Here is a 21,739-nt window from a genome sequence, read left to right as displayed (position 1 = left end):
TATATTCAAATATTCAACCTTTTTACACAAAGTACAAGAAGTCCACAACATCCCCCAACGGAATGTCTCGGATTCTCACCTACCTTTAGGTACTTCGTACCGATATACCCAAATATTTCCGGGGATATCACAAAGATTTCCTTCTTTTTCCCAACAGCTGCAGCCATCTGAAAAGAGAAGTTCCAAAAATACGAGATTCAAGGGCTTTTTAGGGTCAGAGAAAAGGTCGGGGAGCTCTTTATTGGGGCAAAAAGCAAAGGCATCAAATCACCCAAGAGAACACCCATGTCCCGAGTGACCAGGGAGTGCATCGTCCTCCAATCAGCATCGTGAAACCCCTGAGGCAGCCATGGGTGTTAACCTTTGGCCATCACATCGCCTCGACAGTTCTTTGTTACCCATTGCCTCATCTGGCCACGCCACGTCTGTAAGCACTCGGTGGGTTGAATGTTTCTTTGTTTTCCTAGTGGGCAGTGGACCATCTCTCGAGGGTATTGCTTTCTAAACTACTGAATCTCCGTGGGTCGCACTTAATCTTTTACATCTCCCCTCATCTATCTCCCCGGCCTCCCCGAAAGCAAACCCCCGGATTTGCACTGTGGATGAACATGGAGTTCGGCAACCCAAGAATCGCTAGGAAGCGTGAGATCCGAACACGAGCCCCGACAGCCTGTCAGACCTGTCGGCTGCGCAAGACTCGATGTGACAATACCAGGCCGACCTGTAGCTACTGCGCCGTGCAGGGGATGGAGTGCAACTATCCCGAAACATCACCACAGCAGAACCAGTAAGATAACATCATCCTGTGAAGAGGATAGAACACTGAGCATTTGACCGTATTGTTAGAGTTGGGTTTGAACCTGGGAACCCGTCGAACAATGAGGTACTCCAACGACTGAATCATATCGCCGGTTTGCTGGAGAATTTCAAATCCGAAGGCTCCACCAGCTCTACTCGTTCACTCAAAGAAGGATTTTTTGAGTTGGCCATGCAGAACCCTAGCCCCGTAGCTGATTCATTGGGGAGCAATCCACCCAGCGCCAGCACTGCTAGTATCGATGACCGGGGAACCGATAATGATCCCCGAATCCTTTACATGGCTAGCTCCGGGGAGAACATGCTCCGATGGCCTATTTTCAACAAGGTGATCACCGAAGCCGAGAAACATATCCGATCCTTCCTACTCGACTCGCTGGATAACGAGCCCCGCAGTATGCAGGCACCCCGGCAGGTTGGGATCGGAAGCTTTGTCGATGAGATCCCTAGACTTTGTAGGAAGTATTTCCTACTATGCCACCGGAGAAACCCGATAGTCGATCTAGACAGTCTAGACCGCTATGCCAAGGAGGTCACTGTCCAGGGTCTTGGATGGGATGGTCCCTCGTGTCAAGTGGTATGTCAGCTCCTTTGTGGGAAGTCCAGTTCCTTTTTTGAACTAAATCATATCTCGTATAGTTGTTAGCGTGTGCCTTAGCTTCGTGCACATCATCAAAGTTTGTTCCCCTAGCGGAGGACATGCCAGCGAATCTCGATGGACTCCAAGCACCACCCTTGTCAGACGCCAATCTCGATTTGGCAGAGACATACTTCCACGCTGCAAAGCAGAGATTTGGCTTCTTGCACACCACTCCAACAGATATTCAATGCTTCCTTCTTGCCGGAAGCTACCACAGACATGCCATACGACCTTTGCAGGCTTGGTTCTGTTACCAGCAGGCATCTTGCAGATTAGAAGTTCGTTTGCGATCGCTGTGTAGAGAGCAGTGGACCGCTGATGACAACTACCATAACCTGGAGTCGAGATTATATTGGTCCTGTATCCAAGCGGAACAGTAGGTTTTTACTTAACCGGGCTTTTGTATGACCATCGACTAAATATTGCCAACAGTGAGATGCAGAGCGAGCTCCCTCTCTGGAGCAGTGGTCTTGAAAGCCTGGGCTATTCAGATCCATTCCCTAAATTCTCTCGCAGATCTCCTTCTTCATATGACCAAATGGATGAAGACCAAGATTTCGCAGTCAAGCCAGGGTTTGAATTGGATGGCACCGAAGAAGAGAAAGGGTGGAAATTCTACATCGGGTCTATCTGTAACCGCCGGACCACTAATGACATAGTGTCTGACATGTGGCGTCAAGGGGAGCAAGGCTGGACCAAAGATATCCCCGATCTCCTAAGAAAAACAATGGACGCGGAGCGTGTTGTAACATCATGGTACGAGCCACGAACCCCGAAGTCCCCGACTCGCCTTGCTAACTTTTCCAAAAGGTACGAAATCTCGCTAGCGGGGATCCAATCCCAAAAAGACAACCCAGACCTGAGGTTCTTCTTCCGCGGGCGATACCACATGGCACTGGAGAGGATCTACCGACCAGCGTTCTACCTCGCGATGCACTTTCAAGGGATGCCAACGTTCATCAGGAAGAACAACCCAATGTGGGCCGAAGTGTTTCACCTAGCCCAAAAAGCCATTGACAACTGCGTCACACTGATACCAAGCTACTGGTATCAGTTCCGACACGAGTGGATCTGGAACGTGGTTCGCGCTAGCTTCGCCTGTGCTGTGCACATCCTTGGGGCTGTCTTATATCAGCTTGAGGCATGTCGGGACCCTAGTACGTGGCAGGTGCGTTTACCGACGAATTGGACTGCTTTGGTGAGGCTGTCGATTCGCACGCTGAAGCATTGGTCGGCGGAGTCTACTGATCTAGAGGTTATGGCGTCGACTCTTGAGAGGATGTATCAGGGCACTTGTCGGTTGGCTAATGTGCGTCCGGATCTTCATCTGATTTGATTTAATTGTTAATATGGAGGATATATTGAAGGAAGGGGGTATACATATAGGAGTTGGTGAACTCATCCGTCCACATAATGAGATACTATGCATTGATGATTTCAAATTATTTAATTTACGAACTGCTCTGCTGTATCAATTGATATCTATTAAGCATCTATAACATATTAACATATTAAATCCAACTTCATCTAAATAATCCCAAGTGGTTATGTATACAACTGGTTATACTCCGAGATCCGCCCCACAACAACTTTTTCCTCTCTTCACTTCATCCCTTTCCATCTTTCAATCTCTCCAACTCCCCAACTCTCTCACAATGGAAGAATACAAACCCCCAACTCTTCCCTCCCCCTTTAACAATACCACTCCACCACCAACCCTCCTCGCTCAAGGCGCCGAAGCCCACCTCTACAAAACCACCTCCCTCAACCCCTCCATCCCCGCCGCGCTCAAGATCCGCCCATCAAAACCCTACCGACACCCAATTCTCGACCGCCGACTCACCCGCCAACGTATAACCTCCGAAGCACGATGCCTCGCGAAACTCGTACGGGAGGGCGTGAGCGTTCCAGCCCTCCTAGCCCTGGACTGGGAGGGTCACGGCGGCTCAGAAGGCGGGTGGGGCGGCGCCTGGCTAATGATGGAGTGGATTGATGGGCCGGTTGTGCGGGGAGTTCTCGAGCAGTGGGAAGCATGGATGAAGCAGAACCAAGGTTCGCTGGATTCGTCACAGATCGAAAACGAAGAGGGGCGTGTGCGCGGCTTGCTGAGGAAAATGGGATCTGCCATCGGTGTCCTGCACAAGGCTGGTGTTGTGCACGGAGATTTGACTACGAGTAACCTCATGCTGCGGCCGTCTGCGGATCCAAGTGATGCTGTTGATCGCATTGGCTCGCCCTCTGTGGACGGGGATGTTGTGCTGATTGATTTCGGTCTTGCGTCGCAGAGCAATCAGGATGAGGACCGGGCGGTTGATTTGTATGTGTTGGAGCGGGCGATTGGGAGTACGCATCCGCGCTCGGAGCCTTTGTTCGAGGCGTTCATTCTGGGTTACCGGGATAGCTACAAGGGGGCTCTTTCTGCGCTGAAGAGGCTTGAGGATGTGCGCATGAGAGGGCGGAAGAGGAGTATGCTTGGTTAAGCCAGTCTCGTTTGATTTTATAGATGGATGCAACCTCCCCACACCAGCTATGGTGGATTTTTAAAGCGAAAAAGAAACGCCCACGCTTGTCACGACAAATGTCCTTATTGATGACGCAAAGAAAAAAAAAAGCATTCATGACCGGTCCTTGAGACATGTGCCGACATCAGCCGACGCGAAATACCCCTTGTTCTCGACTACTCCGCGATCCTTGACGACTGCCGTGTACTTGACCACCCACTGCGGCTCGACATCTCCCTGGATGCCGTCGTTGGCCTCGGGAGACGAAGCCAATATCCCCGCACCGCTCTTCTCCGCGGGACCGAGCAGTTCCCGCGTCGTGCCGACAGGAAGAATATCATGGCAGTCGTTATGGGTTAGGAGTTGAATCTGCTCTTGTTTCGCATAGAGAATCAAATGTTTAGGAACGACACAGCAATCCTTAAGATTGATCTGATCGACCGAGGGCTTGACCTTGGTATGTGGCAGGAAGCGGGCCAGGCGTTCGCTGCCGAACTCAGCAACGCCTAGCTGAGAGATCACGCCCTGCTCGTGCAGCGACTCCAGCACCTGCCATGTCTGCACCATGCTGTCGAAATCGTCCGGTTCACCATTGCTCATCTCGTTGTCTTCTTCTTCACTGTCGTCGTCTGCATCGAACAGGATCCCCGGGAACGAGACAATCAGTAGATCGATAGATTTGATGTGTAGCTCCTTCAATACCAGATCAATTGCCTCCCTGGTGTGTGCGCAACGCCTTGACACCGGAATCCCCGGTAGGTAGAATAGCTTCACTGTGATATCGTATTGGTCGCGCTCCTCTGACAGGCCGGGATGTGAGAAGTCGATCGCGGGGATATAGAGGCCATCTTCGGTCTGTAGGGTCCAAGAGGGCGGATGCGATACGGCTGAGCGACCATTTGTGTCGGTGTCGGTGCCGTTGGCCGGTGACGTTTCGGTTTGTTGAGAGGCAAGGAAGTTCGATCGGAGCGAGTTGATTAGCTCAACGTTTGATTTCTGCGTCAGAGGCTGGCGAATGACGGATTGCCGTCCCGCTTGCATAATATTCCTGTGAGGGTTGGTTGAGTGACTTAATCCGAGGCGCATCGAATAACACCACTTACGAACTGGATAGAATCAACTTCATGATGGAAAAATAGGCGAGATCTTAGAAGTAGATGGATTGAAATCTAAATCGTAAGTGTCAAGGAACAAGAGGAAAGTCGGAGTTCGAACATTGAAAGTTGAAAGTCGCAAGTTCACCCCGCGGAGAGCCCCTCCTACGGGCCTGACAAATCCAACGTTCCTCCAGATTCCTCTTCTACTCTACGACCATTAACCCCATCTAACCTGCACCCATCTACTTCAATCCTCATCAACCGTCGGATCCCAGTCCGTGGGCGAATACTCTCCTGTATCAAGCAACTTCATATCCTCAGCCGCCAACTCAAAGTCAAAGACATCGGCATTCTCCCGAATGCGCTTCGGCGTCGCAGACTTGGGCAGAGGCACAAATCCCTAACACCAGAATATTAGCATACCTAATTCTATATCCTTTACTCTGAACCAAATCAGTGTTACCTACCATCTGCAAACTCCACCGAATCAAAACCTGCGCCGGCGTCTTCCCATACTTCTTCCCGATAGACAACAACACAGACTCCGTCAACCGACTCCCATGCGCAAGAGGCGAGTACGCCTCAACAACAATCTTCCTCTTCTGTAGCCACTCCACGATATCCGAATGATCCAGCCACGGGTGTAGCTCATACTGACCGACATCGATCTGGCCACCCCCGCCACCCTGGATGTAAGCCTCCAGTTCTTCGAGGTGGTGGATGCCGTAGTTGGATACGCCGATGGATTTCACTTTGCCTGCTTTCTGGGCTTCGACTAGTGCATCCCAGGAACCTAGACGGGCTTCCTTGCCGCCGTATGGGGCATGGATTAGAATACTGTTGGTTAGGTTTACCGGTTAGATTGTAGATTCCAATTCCATGAGGGGGTCTGTTGCTAGATTCCCATCGGAGCTTACAGGTCGAAGTATTCCTGTGCTGCTTCCCGTAGACTGGAATTAATAGCTCGCTTGGTAGACTCGTAACCCATTGATTCCGGCGGGATCTTGGTCGTAAAGAAGATCTGCGATCGATCCAGATTGTAATTCAGAATTGCCTTTCCGCAGGGCTTCTCGTTGCGGTACATGATTGCCGAGTCGACCTGATATCTCTTTAGTGTGTGGTTTTCTTGCGATCTTCCTGGGGACGTACATGGCGGAATCCAACCCTCAGGGCTTCGAGAGTAGCCTTCTCAGTTGCGGATGACGGGCTGTTGTTAGGTTAGGGGATTCAGGGTGAGGCATTGATTCAAACATACATCATATACACCTGTAGTCATACAGTGTCAGCTCTGCTCTTGAAGTTCATATGTTTGTATGTATATGTGTTTGCGGGGTAACTGACCCCATATCCTATAACGGGGATCTCATGTCCTGACTGCAATCGATGCTTTGACTGGAGAGTAAGCTTCGTCATAATTGCTGTTGAATTGAATATAAAGGAGAAACAATCCAACGTTGTTGGACAAGAGGCGATGAGAGATGAGATCATAGTGGGGCTTGCTGCGATCCGCCCGAATGGGAATCGTCGGAGCTCTATAAACCCCATACACCGTAACTGGATATGTTTACTATACTATGAATCAGATTGGAAGACTGTAATATCAATTCTAGTCTAATCTCAGCGAACCTCATCTATTCTTCTATGAAGCCTGAACGAGATTACTCTTCTTCGCAACCAGCTGTGACACCGATGCCAACGTCGCTCCTCCAAGGATCTCAAAAACCCCCAACTCTGCCTGGAGCTCTTTGGCAAACCAATCCCGCAGCTCTACCGCAACGAGCGAGTCCACCCCGTACTGGTGCAAAGGCGTATTCGCATCAACATCCGCCATCGCAATGCTTACAGCTCAGAACTAACTGTTGCAAAAATTGTTGCTCCAGCATTCTTTGCAATCTGGATCGCTGCTTGACCAGTACCTCTGGATGCTGAGTGTATCAACACAGTTTCGCCAGGCTGCATGCGGGCCACTTTATGTAGTGCAATGTAGAAGCGTCGGTTGTACGGTCTATGGTTTTTAGTATATTTTCGTCATTTAACTATAAAACTGAGAAGCGTAAAAGACATGTAAAAAGACATCTTAAAAGACATCTAAAAGGATGTTAAAAAGACACTCCAAAAACACATCCAAAAAACACTCGACGGAAGATTTATTGCAAAACTTTTATTGCTCGTGTATCATTCTATGTACCAATTTCCAAGACACGAAGCAATTAAACAAAGGAAAGGTATAGTAAGGTTACTATTAAGCCAGCAGAGAGTGAATCGAAGAAGAAAAGGCGAAAAGCAGGTGAAAGTCACAAGAAACAAGAAACAATGGGGCAATGACAAGAGACAAAAACAAGTGATATCTGTGGGGTTTTATACCTCTCGAAGAACATCCCCAACCAAAGCATTCGCATCCCCGACAACACGCGAGAGCATCTGTTCAACAACACCAACTTCCACCTCCACCTCCTCCTTCGCCCACACAGAGCTATCATAAGCAAACTTCAACTTATACCCATTCAAATCTGCAGTCTTAATAACCTCGAAAACAATCGCATAAGGCTGCAACATAGTCACCTCGGACTTAGCCATCACAACCCACTTTTGCGTCACTTCCTTCGCACCAGCCGGCGACGCCGGCTCAAAAGGCTGGAACAAAAACAGTGCCTGGTTTTCTGCCTCTGCACGCGGGACTCCACACGCCTGACAGATATCCTCAATTCCGACAGTGTTGTTCTCAGTGTACTGCCAGAAATCGTCCTGGGTTCGCAGCAGATAGTCCTGCACGGGAATCTGGGCGTCAACCTCGGAGCGCATGGGTAGGAAATTGGCGCAGGTGCCGTTGATGCCTTGCGGGTCTTCTAGGTCCACGTTGCGGCCTGTGTAGAGGTAGTCGAAAGCGATGCTTGTCTGGCCGCTGCGACGGGCGAGCCAGATTTGGAAGATGGATTGGAAGAGTGTTGAGACTGTCACGCCGCTGGAGCGACTGAAGGTTTCGAAGTCGAGGTGGATTATGTGCACGACCGAGGCGTTGATACAGGGTTCTGTCGCGTTGGGATAGTTGAACGTGATGGGTCTTTTGTCTGGTTGGGTCCAGAAGTCGAGGGTTGGGCGCGTTTGGTTGACTTGCCAGATGTGGAATGCAAATTCCTTGAAGGAAGTGAATTTTTCTACTTCCTCGCCCCGTTGGTAGGCTTGGAAGTGGGCGTCAAAGACGCGGAGGAGGGTGCCGTCGTAGAGACCGTGGTCTAGTTTTGTGACAATTTGGTGCTCGCCATCGGGGTAGCGTAGAACTGCGTAGCGGATGAAAGGCTTTCCGAAGGTAAAGCGATCTTTCCATATCAAGTCGAGTATCTGTCTTTTCTCGGCTTCTTCTGTGACATCGTAGACTTCCAAGACGGGTGTGGGGTCATTCAGAACAACACCATACCATTTGCCCTGGAATTGGGTAAAGGTGGTGCGCAGAATCTCGTTTGTCTCTGCCAACCTCTTTGTGAGATCAATCCACTGAGAGATATCGGGATTAATTCCAAGAGATCGGACTGTCATTAAACACCAGAATGGGTCGGCCCGAGCTCCCTGAGTAAGGAACTCGGCTTGTCCAGCGGGACTGGGGTACACATATTCGTACTGCTGCTGTTGAATTTCAGAAGAGATTAAAGCATCCAACTCGGTCGGCGGCGAAAAGACGACAGTCTCAGTTGATATTTGATCTGTTTCTTGCTGAAGATACTCGGCCATTACCCCCAATAGAGGGTATTTGACGACATCTCGTACACTGATGTTCAGACCCTTGCGTCGAATGTAGCTGACAAGATTGATGGCAGAGATGGAGTCACCACCAAGGCTGAGGAAATTAGCCTCCAACCCGAATTGGTTGTCGGGTAACTGCAAAATCTCAATCCAAGCCTCTTGAAGAATCTTCTGGGATGCGGAGACAATAGGGATGATAGCTTCAGACCCAGATGTGCCAAGCTTGCTGAGAGAGTATTTGGCAAGTTCACCCTGGTTGAGAGACTGTACACGTGCCTTGAGTTGCTTGCGATCCGCTTTACCAGAAGGCATTCGAGGAAGGAAGGGAAGAGCAAGAAGGAATTTCGGGACCATATAGTGAGCCAAGCCGTTGAGCTTATTTTTGAGACGTTGTGTCTCATCGGCAAAGAGATCTGGTGAGAGGATGTCTAGCTCTTGGTCAACGGGGCTGAAAACGACGTTGGCCACCAGATGAGCTGTGTTGTTCTGCTTCCAGACAGTGAGAACGCAATCCGTGACCTCGCCCGTTCGGAGAATTGCCTGCTCAATCTCGCCGAGCTCGATGCGGTGCCCATTTACTTTAACCTGGTCATCTTTGCGTCCTAAACACTCAATATCACCCCCAGGAAGGTACCTGGCCAAGTCACCAGAGCGGTACAACCGCCGACCACCACTAAGATTGGTTTGGATAAACGCCCCAGCGGTTAATTCGGGCTTCTTGAAATAGCCGTCGGCTAACTGAGGACCCCAGAAGCAAAGTTCTCCAACTGCTCCATATGGAAGTGGTTGATCACCATTGGCTTCCAAAATGACTGCGCCCACGGAAGCGAGAGGCCGTCCGATGTTACCGCCGGTGGTCTCGACAGTGACCTCTTTCATGGTAACCAGAACGGAAGCCTCTGTAGGCCCATACCCATTACGCAGGGTTAACATTGGAGCCCAGGTCTCGATCACATCGCGCGTCAACTGCTCGCCTCCAACAGTCATTGATTTCAAGCCTGGGACGTCTTTGGGGTCCAGAAGCCGGGCAACAGTTGGAGTCAAGAAGGTATGGTTGACATCCATCTCATTGATTACTCCAGCCAAATCACCGAGCAGGCGATCCGACGGAGCAATGCAGAGAGTTCCACCGCTGTGCAATGTGACGAAGAAGTCATACAGTGAGACATCAAACACGTAATTAGAGAACTGTAAAGCTCTAAAAGGCTCATCCCACTTGTTCTCAAAATCGATGATTGATCTCATCGCAGCAGCGCATGCTCCATGGGAGACCGTTACTCCTTTTGGCTGACCTGTACTACCTGAAGTATAGAGAATGTAGGCGAGCTCACTAGGCGAGACTTCCGTTTCGGGCTTCTCCTTTGAATATGCACAGAGCTTGGCTTGATCAATCAAAACAACGGAGATGTCCTCGAAGGAAAAGAATGTAGCATGTTCTGTCTCTGAGAGAACAACACGGGCGCCGACATCACGCACGATGAACTCATTGCGCTCGAGGGGATTTTCTGGGCTCAAAGGTACATATGCGGCACCGAGCTTGAAGAGTGCCAGAATTGCGATCATCATGAATGGCGACTTCTCCAGAAGAAGAGGAACAAGATCTCCTTTCGTGACGCCATGTTCCGAGAGGAAGTTAGCCATGCGGTTGGCTCTTTCATTCAATTCAGCGTATGTCAGGAGCTGCTCATTCTGGAAGTTGATAGCCACCCTAGAGGAGTGTTTCTGAGCCGCCAACTCAAACTGATCATGAAGAGTGGTGGGCTGCGGCTGCCCTTCGTTCCATTGAAGCAGGAAGTCCAACTCTTCCGAATCGAGGAGACTGAAAGATTTGATTGGTAGTCGTGGGTTGCTGAAAATTGTCTCAACAACATGAGAGAATTGGTTCAAGATAAACGTTAGACGACGCTGCTCCATGGGAGCCGTGAGGCTAATCTCGACCCCTCCGGATCTCTCCTGAATGTTCAAGGTGGTATACTCCGTTTTCCACGCAGACCTAGTCCCATGCATCTGGAAGACCTCCCTCGTCAGGTCACTGCTATCCTGTCCCAAGGGCAGTATGTTCACCATAGTGTCAAACATAGTGGAATTGTGATGTCCAGCGGCTGCCAAAGCGCCCCGCACACCCTGTTGCGAGTTCTTGATGAGATCCCAGAGATTGGCATTGACGGATTGCACAAGCTGGTCCAACGAATGTTCAGGGTTGACAAGCACTGCCTGTGGTACCATGGCGAGAGTTGGACCGTCCAGAGATTCAATTCCTTTCAATGGCAACTCTCGACCCGAGATAGCCGTGGCCATAGTAACCAGGTTTGACGCCGTATGAGACGAAAGAACTATAGCCCAGGCAGCGTATAAGATAGCACTGGATGGAACTTGAAGGGCTGTGGATGCTGACTTCAAATTTAGAGGAAGAATCCGCGTGGCAGTGAAGAACTCTCCAATTGGAGAATGGTTAAGGATTGTAGGTGTCGATTCCTGGAGATGCTGTTTCCAGAACTCGGCGGAGCTTCCCTCCCCCTGTTGCTGTAAAAGGCCAATGAAGGACTTCCATGAAGCTCGAGTCTCCGGCTTTTTGCCATAGTAAACACTTGCAACATCCTCAAATACGAATGAATGCGACCAGAAGTCGAACAGTGCGTGATGAACGGATACGATGAGTACAGAGTTGTTGAGCACTGCTACTCTCATGAAAGGCTCACCAAAGGCGACACCTTTTTCCTTGTCCGCCTTGAGGAAACTTTCTAGGCTACCAGAAATCTCTGTCCAAGGAAGGAGGAAGTCATTCCGGATGACTTGCAGTAAGCCTTTGGTGGCCGGAACGAAGGTAGACCGGAGTGTTTCGCTACGCCAAAACACACTTTGGAAAGCAAGCTGCAATCTGACCAGGTCAAGATGTCGGATATCAAAGACCCTCTGGTACAGATAGTCTTGGGAACCTTGTAGTGTGCTGGCAAGAATACCTTCTTGTAAGGCAGTGAGAGGCAAAGCATCAGCTATACCGCGATCAGCCTGAAGCTCGGCGTTGAGTTCCATGTCTGATATAAGGGAAAACGGCTGAGGGGTGTGAGTCTGGCTCTCTCCTTTGGGATCCAGCCGGGAAGAATCAGCGACACTCTCCAAGCTCTGTGATCTCAGCATGTCCGCAAGGTCAACATGGATGCCCTTTGTGCGGAGCTCACGAATTGCTTGTATGGCGTCAATTGAAGATCCACCCAAGGCGACGAAAGAATCGGTGGGAAGAATAGACGTGCGGCTGAGTTGCAAGTATCCGGCCCAGACTTCAGCGATCTCAAGAGCAATTTGGCTCAAATGAACCTCCTGTCCATTGAGATTGTGATCACGACCCAAAAGGCTGTCAATATCTGCTGATTCAGCTGTCGTCCGAATGGTTTTGAAGTCGACCTTGCCATTTCGATTAACTGGCAATTCATCGCAGCGAAGCCAGTAACTTGGGACCATGTATGGTGGAAATGAACGCTGTGCATGTTCTCGCAGGTTTTTCACAAGATCGGCCCAGCTGTCTTGGGTATTTGGTACGACTGCAGCAACGAGGGAGATCTTATCTTTTATGGCTGCGCCAACGCATACAACTTCAGTGACACCTTTCACGGTTGAGAGAGTCTCCGCCACTTCTTGGGGCTCGATTCGCTGACCATGAATTTTGATCTGGTGATCAATTCTTCCGAGGATCTCAAAAGTCCCGTCAGCGCGACGAACAGCTTGGTCACCTGTTCTAAAAAGAATGTTCGAACCGAAAGGGTTCTTGACAAAACCGGCACTGGTCTCTTCCGGGCGTTGGTGATAGCCGCTGGCAACTTGAGGCCCAAGGAGGCACAATTCACCAGGCTCATCAACTCCCAATTGTGTTGCTGTATTGGGCTCCAGAATGATAGCAGTGGTGGTATCGACTGGCCGTCCCGGGTTACGAGGGTTATCACCAGGCTTCAATCGCCGAGAGAAGTTCAACTGGGCGCATTCACTGAGACCATACGAGACGCGCAGGTGAACTTCATCCGCCCATAAATCAACGAGAGCTTGGCTCAAGGGCTCGCCAACAGTTGTTATCTGCTCGAGGCTGTCCGGAATCTCACTGGGAGAAAGCAGAGACAGTGCCGAGGGAGTGATGCCAAGAGCATCAATTTGGAGATTGACAAGCACCTCGGGCAATGCCGTTGCTAGACGCTCGCGGCGTGCCAAACAAAGACAGGCGCCCTTTGATAGTGTGGCGAGAATAGTTCTTTGGGCCGCGGAGAACACAGGATTATAAAAGAGCAACCACCGCCTGCGGCCGTTGAGCTCGAATTGACTGATCCCATGGCTTGCTGAGCGGTGGCTCAGTAAAACTCCTTTTGGTGTTCCGGTAGATCCTGAAAAAAGTGTTAGCTCTTCTTCTCACTTTCAGAAGACTTAATTGATATGTCTTAAACCATAACTTACCAGAAGTGTAGATCAGATACGCGAGATCCGATGGACTTGGGCCAGGAACGTGTGGCGGGATAATCAAATATCCTTGAGATGCCTCATTTATAGACAAGAGGTCCTCCACCGAGAGAGCTTGTTCAAACAAATATGCATATTTGTTGTTTGACAGAACTGAATCTGCACCAGTATCGGCCACGATAGCTCGGTTACGCTCTGGAGAACCCTCGGGATCAAGAACAACGTATGCTGCACCAGAAACCATAATCGCCAGAAGGCCCGCCACAAATTCTATAGTGGGATCGAGGCATACTGGGACAATAGACCCTGATGCGAATTTTGCGTTGAGTGCAATTTGTTCAACAATCTGCCATAGCTCGTGATATGTATAGGGTTCCTCATGTTCGCAGTGTACGGCGAAGGCTTCCGGGTTTGTTTCGACTTGGTATCGAATGAGGTCCGTAACCAGGCACGGCGCTGATGGCGGGCTTGAGGTAGCCTGGGCTTGTGTCACGTTCGTGACTTTTTGTTTGAGGGTTGTGGCAGGACTGTCCACAATATGGCTGGGTATGAGGTGCCGGGTAGCAATTGGAGCCATGATGATATCCTTCAGCAATGGATGCCAATCCTTCAACCCGAGTATGAGAAAAATGAAGACACTTTTGATACTGAGGATCTATGGCTTGAACAGATACTTATAGACTAAGCCGGTACTATTTTACTGTCTTTTTTTGTGACAATATACACGTGTCTCACCTGGGCACGTCGTAGAGGCCCCAAAATCCTCACGACCCATTCCTGAAGGCGCAATATACCTGCATTTTCCAAAAGGAGTTCTTGACCGGCGAAAAATGTTTCGTATACCAAGGCAAAGAGGAACCGGGTGCTAAACGACGCCATCGATGCTACATAATTTCCGCCCCCAGACTCGGTGTTGCCTGTGCCTATTACTCCAATGTGGTAGTACAAGCTGGCGAGGGTTCGTGGACTAGCCTGTATAGGTGAAAATAGTTGAATTTCAGGTCTCAATCTGCTCCTGACCTCAGATCCTGCATATGCGAGTCATTGCCCCAATCGGATCCCGTCGCTTGAAAACATGGCATTCATGCATTGGGCGTATGAGCTGGAATTGGTGCTGAAGAGTGCCTCGTACCGCTCAGGCCTCAGTAATCCTTCCCTTGAAGGCTTATACACTCAAGCTTCTAGGCTATCTTGGCGGTTCCTGAACCCACCTCATGCATGTCAGATCTTGCGCAACGCGGAGCGGATCTTATGCAACGGTAATGGACCTGCGGCCTGGCAATGAGGGATTTTTTTTGATGTTACTGACAAGGCTATAAAAAGTTCGATCCGGACGAATGCAAAGGACGGTATCACCGATCATCTAGACCTTCTGCCTCCATCACTTCAACACGAGTCCAAGTTTTGACGTCACAATGGCCGAATCCCTCGTCTTCACTTATGGCGCCGTCAACCCAATCGATGGGATGCACCTCGCCACGCAACCCATACCCACTCATGGACCAGAACAAGTCGTCGTTGAGTTCCTCGCGGTCCCCGTCAACCCATTGGACTTTCTCGTTATTCACGGAAAGTACCCCATCAAACCCAAGAGCACCATCGTGGGGCAGAATGGCGAGGAGCGGGCAATTCCAGGCTCCGATGGCGCCGCTCGCATTGTCCAAATCGGTTCGGCTGTCAGCAATTTAGCCGTTGACGACCTCGTTATTCTCCGGACCCACTGCAAAGGCACATGGAGAACGCATGCAGTGTTTAGCGAAGACGATCTCATCCGTATTCCGTCCACGGTCAAGCCGCACCTTGCCTCTATTTTGCGAATGGGCATAGCCCCAGCGTATTTCCTGTTGAGGGAATACCACGGCCTCGAGCCCGGAGACTGGATCATCCAGAACGCGGGCACCGGAACTATCAGTCATTTCGTCAGCCAACTCGCCCCGCTGTATGGCATCCGAGTCATTAGCGTGATCCGGGACCGATCCACGGCCGACGAACTAGAGCGAACCAAACGCTCACTGCGCTCGCACGGTGCATCCTTGGTCCTCACGGAAGAAGAGCTACGTACGACCGATGCCTTGACAGGAAAAAGGATCGTGTTAGCAATTGACTCCGTCTCGGACGATTCACTGGCCCGAAACATGGCAGCATCCCTCATTCCAGGCGGCACGCTGGTAACGGCTGGGTTCCTTGGCACGGCTGAATCGCAGGAGGGAAATCTGCGTCAGTTCCTGTGGCAGCGCAATATTACGCTCAAATCCTTCAGACTGAGTGATTGCCTGGGCCGACGGGCCCCGCTGCAGCAGGTGGCGCTTTTTGAGTGGTTTGCAGAATTATTGGCTCGTGGGATGCTGAAGGCACCGGCGCTGGAGTATGTCACCTGGAAACGTGGTGCAAAGGGCGTGGAGAAAACGCTCTGTGATTCGATCCAGCGGGCCCATGATGGGGCGATCGGGGGTCGGAAGATCGTCTTCGTGTTTGAGTAATCGAAAGAAGCAATTTCAATGTTGTGATCTGACGGACTTGCGCAATACTCGTCACGGAGATGAAGGATGCGAACCCCTGGTGGCTTGGGCCGCCTTTTAAGGCTTTACAACAGAAATAGCTTGGTACTAGTAGTGTTAAGTGTCAGATCAAGATTGAATACATGCATTTTACAGGATATTTACGGGCTATTTACCCGGAAGATCACTAGAAAGCGACAAACCATACAAACATAAAAGGCATATTCTTTGTCAGCATCGCTACACATCCATGTACACAAACTGCCTGTTTCCTTAGATCCTGGATTATCATTTTGACTAGTTACCTACCTACCTAGGTACCCTGAATGGTACATCCATTGTCAACCCATTTCTGTTAAAATCTCTCGGTCACATACATGACTGCTCTATAGTAGACTGTATAGTCCTCCTTTCCAAGGGTCCTCCTCTCTTACATATTTCTCACTTTTTTTCCAATATATCATATACTAGCTCGTAGTTTCAAACAGGTAGATCATTTCAAATGGATATCAGATTCAACCAGGGTCCATGTGTCCAACCCAGCAACTTGTGCAATTATGGAGAAAACTGACGAGGCTGACATGGCAACCCCTGCCCCTGGCAGGGGTAGTGATTGAATTTCCAAATTTACCTCCTAGAGCCATACCTCATTCCCCCGTTTTACATTTTCAAGGCACATATATTTAAGAATACATCGGTGTTTGCGACTCAGAAGAGTATGGGATCCAATGATTTTTGCACTTGGCGTCTGTCAGCGGAAGCCGGTCAAAATTCACAAGTACGATGCAACGAACTGGGGCCAGTTCGTATTCATTTAATTTGCAGGCCGCTTCTAGGCTCGAGGCCTGCAGCTTATATTAGCCCGCAATGGAAAATGGTGCAATGCGAAAATTCTTTGGATGTGACGCTGCAAGTGAAATCCTTTGATGTCGTGTTAAATATCTGATTATTCATCTGATCTCTCGTTTTTCGGGCAGATCCAACCTTGCAAAGCTTAGTCCCTTTTAGGCTCCACCCGTGGGCATTGGTGGGTCGAACATAGCCCATAGAGAAACTCACTGATGCCATGCCCCTACATTATTACAAATGCTCTCCAGATGAGAAAATGCCGAAATGCCGAGCTCTATGGCGTGTAGCCTCTAGTCTCAAGATATATCTGAGGCTCCCAGGCACTAGAAAAAAGAATTTATGTCACTTACAAGTCAAGTCAACTCGAGTTACTTTCCCCGAACTACCAGAAGTCCCAAGGTCCTTAGAGACTAAGTTACCCTTGGTATCACGTCATATTTCCACACCATGTCTTCTGAAACGGACAAGCATCTCGCTCTACGAAACCCTCCTGCGTCACTACCTGCCGAGTCTGAATCCGAGTCAGAAAAACAGACAGCCGATCAACCAGCGATACCTCCTCCTCCACCAAATGGAGGACTTACAGCATGGCTTCAGGTAGCGGGTGCTTTCTTCTTGTTTTTCAATTCTTGGTGAGCTCCAACTTGAGATTGGACATTTACAAATTTTATCATTGAAATGAGCTAACGCAATATTAGGGGCATTGTCAACACATTTGGCGTCTTCCAGAGCTACTATGAAGAGACTCTCTTGCCCGAGTACTCCGCATCCTCAATCTCTTGGATTGGCACAATCCAAGGATTCCTGCTATTCATCGTCGGAGTCGTTGTCGGCCCCGTTTTCGACAAGGGCTACCTAAAGACCCTCATCGCTATTGGCTCGTTCCTAGTTGTATTTGGTTTGATGATGACATCCTTGTCAACCCAGTATTACCAGATCTTCTTAGCCCATGGTGTCGCTGTGGGAGCTGGTTGCGCATTCTTGTTCCTTCCTAGTGTCGCTATTGTGGCCACCTACTTTACCTCGCGGAGAGCAGTGGCCACAGGTATAACCGCTTCTGGAGGTAGCATCGGTAAGTGTTTCGAATATTGAAACAAGAAGAAACCAGAAAATCATTGGCTAATACTGGTACTAAGGCTCCGTGATTTTCCCTGCCGTGTTCCACAAGCTGATTGGCCCTCTTGGTTTCGGCTGGACGACTCGTGTCATTGCATTTATTGCTCTCGGTGGACTACTATTTTCCCTAGCAGTGATGAAAATGCGCCTTCCACCTCCGAAGCAGGCACGAAAGCTCATTGACCCGAGCGCATTCAAAGAACCGCCCTTTATTGTGCTCAGTCTGGCACTATTTTTCGCCTTTATTGGCTTATACTTCCCCTTCTTTTACCTTCCGACTTTCTTCACCTCCTACCTCCATACCGACGAAAACATTGCCTTCTACAGCATCGCAATTCTCAATGCTGCCTCCGTATTTGGGCGCATCACGCCCGGTCTACTGGCCGATCGTATCGGCTCCCTCAACACAATTGTCCCAATTAGCTTGATAGCTACTGTCTTAGCTTTCGCGTGGATAGGCATCAGGAACGAGGCGGGAACTATCGTCTTCGCTATCATCTACGGATATGCATCTGGTGCGATTGTCTCATTGCCCCCGACTATCATCGCGAAGATCACCAAGGACATGAGTATTGTGGGGACCCGAATGGGAATGTGCTTTACCTTTGCTGGTTTGGGGCTGCTGATTGGTAACCCCATTGCGGGCGCTTTGTTGGATCTGGAGCATGCGGTCTTTTGGAAAGCGCAACTTTTCAGTGCTATGACGGTCGTGACGGGTGCAGCTCTTTTCATTGTGTTGAGATTTATTGTGGGGAGGCACACCGAAGGGTGGAAAATGTAGGCCAGTTAAACTGGTAGGGCGCCTGTGCAGCTGATTATTTCCTGTTTCTATTCATTTATCTCGGGTTATCGGAAAAGTATTGAATTGGAATGATCTACCCCTTTGCCTATTCTGGTGAGTAATATGACATCGGATAAACAAATATGTACCGGATTTGGAGTTGATGGCAAAAAGTATCTTACACTGCAGCCCTTCCAAAGAATGGTTGATTAGTGGGAAAATCTAAGAGGTAATATAATGTTCCTAGGGGTTTTTTTGTATGGTAGCCAGGTCGGAGTTTGTGTTGCTTTAGAATATCGATGGGGTTCAGGTTACAGGTCTTGAAAGATGGCAAAATGTGTCTGTGGAGACCGTTTGGTCCGTCCTTCGATTGGGCTCCGCTCGAGTGGCTGACCTTGACTATCAATGGAGCTTGATATATCCATCATGATGAACAGCTTGCCACCAATTGCCATATGACAATATAGTCTTGAAGACCTGCTCAAAAGCCAACGTCGGATGAAAAGGAATATTTGAGGAAAGACGCAAATTTTGTTGGTCTAGGGCACTTTCTGCCACTAATCAGCTTGCGAAGCACCGCGTACACCCTGTCGCAGGCCAAGATCATGAATAGCTACTATAGCATGGTTCATACTGGTGCATTGCACATTCTTCGATTGTTTCCCGAGCCCCAATACCAAGACCTACGATACCACATTGGGAGTAGACCCGGAGTATCAATATTCCCGTTGGATGCTGTCCGAATTTACCATATCGTCCATCAATTACGGCGAATAAGAACCGCCCACTTGCGTTCATGTTTGCTGAGAGTGGCCATGCTGATTGGCCAAAAGACGCACGCGGCATAGCGCGCAAATTGTTTATTTCTTTGACCACAACGGCAGAGTCACGGCGTTTCCTGTGCACCTTGCCTCGCTAAAACCAAACAATTCGCCCGAGCCTCATGTTCAGGGAAATTTGGGATCCTCATGCTCATGTAGTTGACTCTAGATACAAGAGGAATATTGGATCTATAAAGCCTAGATCGCTACAAAATCGTCAGGTTTCATCTCATTTTCATTCGTCGTTGCCGAGAATGCTGTTGGCCGTCATCGGAACTGTGGGAGCTACAACAGAAAATGGATCGAGATAGCAGCCCGGCGTCTTGAATCCTTGACATATCGATTGCGTTGTCGGGGGGTCGTTGAGGATTCCGTCCTGACGTCAACATGTTCATGGCAGATATTACATTTTCCCGGCATTAGTAAGCCCGGAGGCACTACTCATCCCGGGAGAGTGTCAAGTGTTCCTCCTCGTCTTGGCTATATTCAAGTTATCCTGCTCATAGGTCAACTGAGGATCCACGTTTACTGCATATCCAATCAAATGAGCACTGTGCTACGTTCTACGGGATGATGTTGAATCACACACAGTCTCTAGCTCTATAACTCTAAAGAGCCGCTTCAAATGCCCAGAAATTAGTCTATATTGCTTTCATACGAGGCTGTTGCTGCTCAGGAACGAAGCTGCAAAATTGGAAAAATTCCTGCCCATCTATACGATAACTTCATGTTGTATAAAGTATATCCTCTCAAAAACAAGTTGTTTCTTTTAACAAAAAAAAAAGGAAAGAAAGAAAGCCTTTGATTTAAAACAGATGCGATTAGAATGCCTTAGGCAGTGGCAGACACATTCTGTTTGTCAGTCCGTCCCCCGGTGGTGGTCTTGTTTCAAATGTTATTAGTCAACTGTAAACCCATACAAATTACTAGAACTAGCGGTAATAAAAGACAGTTTTGTCATTTCTATTGGCTGGTTAGAACCACAAGTCAATATGTCAGGTCAGTGGATGGATTAAGCAGCCGGATTTACGAATTAGAGAGTTTTTTTTAAACTGAAACAAAGTTTGTGCCATGCAGAGACGACCATGTGCTTTTTGGGGCAATATACCTACTTGGTACGACATACTCCGTACAAACATATAAGGGTATATTTTGTTTGATATACAATGTACAATGTATGAGCATAACGGACCTGGCGAGTATCTATTTGTAATAACATACAATCCAAGACCACTGGTCATCACAAAGTCCCGAGTTTGTACTTGTCTTTGGACGAGAAGACGAGAATGGGGCCCGCTGACGTTTAGTGGATTTGATGACCAGGAAGGTCCTGACAAACTTTTTGTTGAGATAGTTTTAAGCCTGAAACTTTACAAGAACACGAGGCTTTTTAGCCAGGACTTAGTACGGAGTAACTCTTATCCATTTTGATGGGGTTACTTACAAAGTTTAACTCAGTTCTCGTGAAGTCAATATTGCCTCGCTACAGGCGATTTTGACCCGTGTTTTTTCTTTTCTGCTAAGATCCAGCATAAGCGCGAAGCTTTGCATACAGTGCATGACCGTGGTATTGGATTCTCCATGACCAACGGACGAAACCCGTCCTGCACTGGCATTAATGATCTCAGGCCACACAAGTCGCCTCCCCTAGTGTGGGGGCTCGGAATATCATCGGCGAAACCATTGTCACAGCGTCTGCATCACGCTGCGATCTTGTGTATTATTGCCGACGTTAATTCTTCCTGGAAGTTTCAATATTCAGCGAGAGTCTGGTATGCCTGACAGTGGAATATCATATATGAAGCGGAGGTGTACAGTACGTGCAAATCAAAAGGGAACATACTGGTCAGAGGGAGAAGCCATTTTAGCCTTTCGCCTCCTGCTTTTCCTAACCAAGCCCTCGTGTTATTATGGGGCTGAGGAAATTAAAAAACCGGGCCCGAGTGCTTCTTTCCTGGCTCAATGCGGGGTTGACACCGATATTCGGCCTGTGACGGGTCGGTCCAGATTCTGTTTCGGTATCTCGCTCGGCCGTTATAGCCTTCGATTTCCCCGGGATTTGTGTTCCGACCGGGCAGTCTTCGGGGAAACAATAACCGGGGCCCCAATCAACCCCGGTTCCTTCCACGGGGCGCGAAGGTTTTCGTGGCGTCGTCGATCTTTTACCCGATCGAATTGGGCATGCTGCGTTCCGGCCATGCCGACAAATGGTACAAGGGGTCTGTATATTCTGTTCCTACTTCTGTTACTAGTTCCAGAAGACCTAGCAGTGGCCTTCCACCCACGCTGTAATCGATAAAAACCCTTCTCGATGGTCTGAGTTGGGATTGAAAGTATCATGTAGATGTTAAGGCCGCTATTTTAATGAGCAATGTTAAACTTAAACGCAGCATTCCCTGTTCTCATACCTAACCCCACAGTAATACAAACCTGGTACACATG

General features: G+C 49.1%; 9 protein-coding genes across 9 annotated transcripts; 5 read left to right on the top strand and 4 right to left on the bottom strand.

Moving 5' to 3' along the window:
* Positions 1 to 602: 602 nt before the first annotated feature.
* Positions 603 to 2,792, top strand: N7471_003437 (Zn(II)2Cys6 transcription factor; the record flags this gene model as incomplete). The annotated part of the gene is made up of 5 exons (XM_057276157.1): positions 603 to 787; positions 847 to 1,393; positions 1,456 to 1,832; positions 1,889 to 2,212; positions 2,267 to 2,792. 5 exons carry the CDS (start codon positions 603 to 605, stop codon positions 2,790 to 2,792), a joined length of 1,959 nt encoding a protein of 652 aa, XP_057140795.1.
* Positions 2,793 to 3,111: 319 nt separating this feature from the next.
* On the top strand, positions 3,112 to 3,936 carry bud32 (serine/threonine protein kinase BUD32; the record flags this gene model as incomplete). The annotated part of the gene is made up of 1 exon (XM_057276156.1): positions 3,112 to 3,936. The coding sequence occupies one exon, from the start codon at positions 3,112 to 3,114 to the stop codon at positions 3,934 to 3,936; it is 825 nt and encodes a 274-aa protein (XP_057140794.1).
* A 135-nt stretch (positions 3,937 to 4,071) lies between these two features.
* N7471_003435 (putative gamma-cysteine synthetase regulatory subunit) lies at positions 4,072 to 5,083 on the bottom strand (the record flags this gene model as incomplete). The annotated part of the gene is made up of 2 exons (XM_057276155.1): positions 4,072 to 5,005; positions 5,061 to 5,083. 2 exons carry the CDS (start codon positions 5,081 to 5,083, stop codon positions 4,072 to 4,074), a joined length of 957 nt encoding a protein of 318 aa, XP_057140793.1.
* A 218-nt stretch (positions 5,084 to 5,301) lies between these two features.
* Positions 5,302 to 6,467, bottom strand: N7471_003434 (aldo/keto reductase family protein; the record flags this gene model as incomplete). Its single annotated transcript, XM_057276154.1, has 6 exons — positions 5,302 to 5,454; positions 5,522 to 5,891; positions 5,972 to 6,153; positions 6,204 to 6,261; positions 6,310 to 6,320; positions 6,396 to 6,467. 6 exons carry the CDS (start codon positions 6,465 to 6,467, stop codon positions 5,302 to 5,304), a joined length of 846 nt encoding a protein of 281 aa, XP_057140792.1.
* A 226-nt stretch (positions 6,468 to 6,693) lies between these two features.
* N7471_003433 (acyl carrier protein) lies at positions 6,694 to 6,885 on the bottom strand (the record flags this gene model as incomplete). The annotated part of the gene is made up of 1 exon (XM_057276153.1): positions 6,694 to 6,885. One exon carries the CDS (start codon positions 6,883 to 6,885, stop codon positions 6,694 to 6,696), a length of 192 nt encoding a protein of 63 aa, XP_057140791.1.
* Positions 6,886 to 7,412: 527 nt separating this feature from the next.
* sidE (nonribosomal peptide synthase SidE) lies at positions 7,413 to 13,809 on the bottom strand (the record flags this gene model as incomplete). Its single annotated transcript, XM_057276152.1, has 2 exons — positions 7,413 to 13,159; positions 13,230 to 13,809. 2 exons carry the CDS (start codon positions 13,807 to 13,809, stop codon positions 7,413 to 7,415), a joined length of 6,327 nt encoding a protein of 2,108 aa, XP_057140790.1.
* A 498-nt stretch (positions 13,810 to 14,307) lies between these two features.
* N7471_003431 (uncharacterized protein) lies at positions 14,308 to 14,517 on the top strand (the record flags this gene model as incomplete). Its single annotated transcript, XM_057276151.1, has 1 exon — positions 14,308 to 14,517. The coding sequence occupies one exon, from the start codon at positions 14,308 to 14,310 to the stop codon at positions 14,515 to 14,517; it is 210 nt and encodes a 69-aa protein (XP_057140789.1).
* A 130-nt stretch (positions 14,518 to 14,647) lies between these two features.
* Positions 14,648 to 15,712, top strand: N7471_003430 (MDR family NADPH-dependent oxidoreductase; the record flags this gene model as incomplete). The annotated part of the gene is made up of 1 exon (XM_057276150.1): positions 14,648 to 15,712. One exon carries the CDS (start codon positions 14,648 to 14,650, stop codon positions 15,710 to 15,712), a length of 1,065 nt encoding a protein of 354 aa, XP_057140788.1.
* Positions 15,713 to 17,026: 1,314 nt separating this feature from the next.
* On the top strand, positions 17,027 to 18,476 carry N7471_003429 (uncharacterized protein; the record flags this gene model as incomplete). Its single annotated transcript, XM_057276149.1, has 3 exons — positions 17,027 to 17,211; positions 17,278 to 17,651; positions 17,716 to 18,476. The coding sequence occupies 3 exons, from the start codon at positions 17,027 to 17,029 to the stop codon at positions 18,474 to 18,476; spliced, it is 1,320 nt and encodes a 439-aa protein (XP_057140787.1).
* Positions 18,477 to 21,739: the final 3,263 nt, after the last annotated feature.

This window comes from Penicillium samsonianum, assembly GCF_028829775.1.
Source record: "Penicillium samsonianum strain IBT 33392 chromosome Unknown utg000002l_segment0_segment0, whole genome shotgun sequence".
Classification (NCBI taxonomy): Eukaryota; Fungi; Ascomycota; class Eurotiomycetes; order Eurotiales; family Aspergillaceae; genus Penicillium; species Penicillium samsonianum.
Note: the sequence above shows the minus strand (reverse complement) of the source record. Positions and strands in the feature narration are given on the sequence as shown.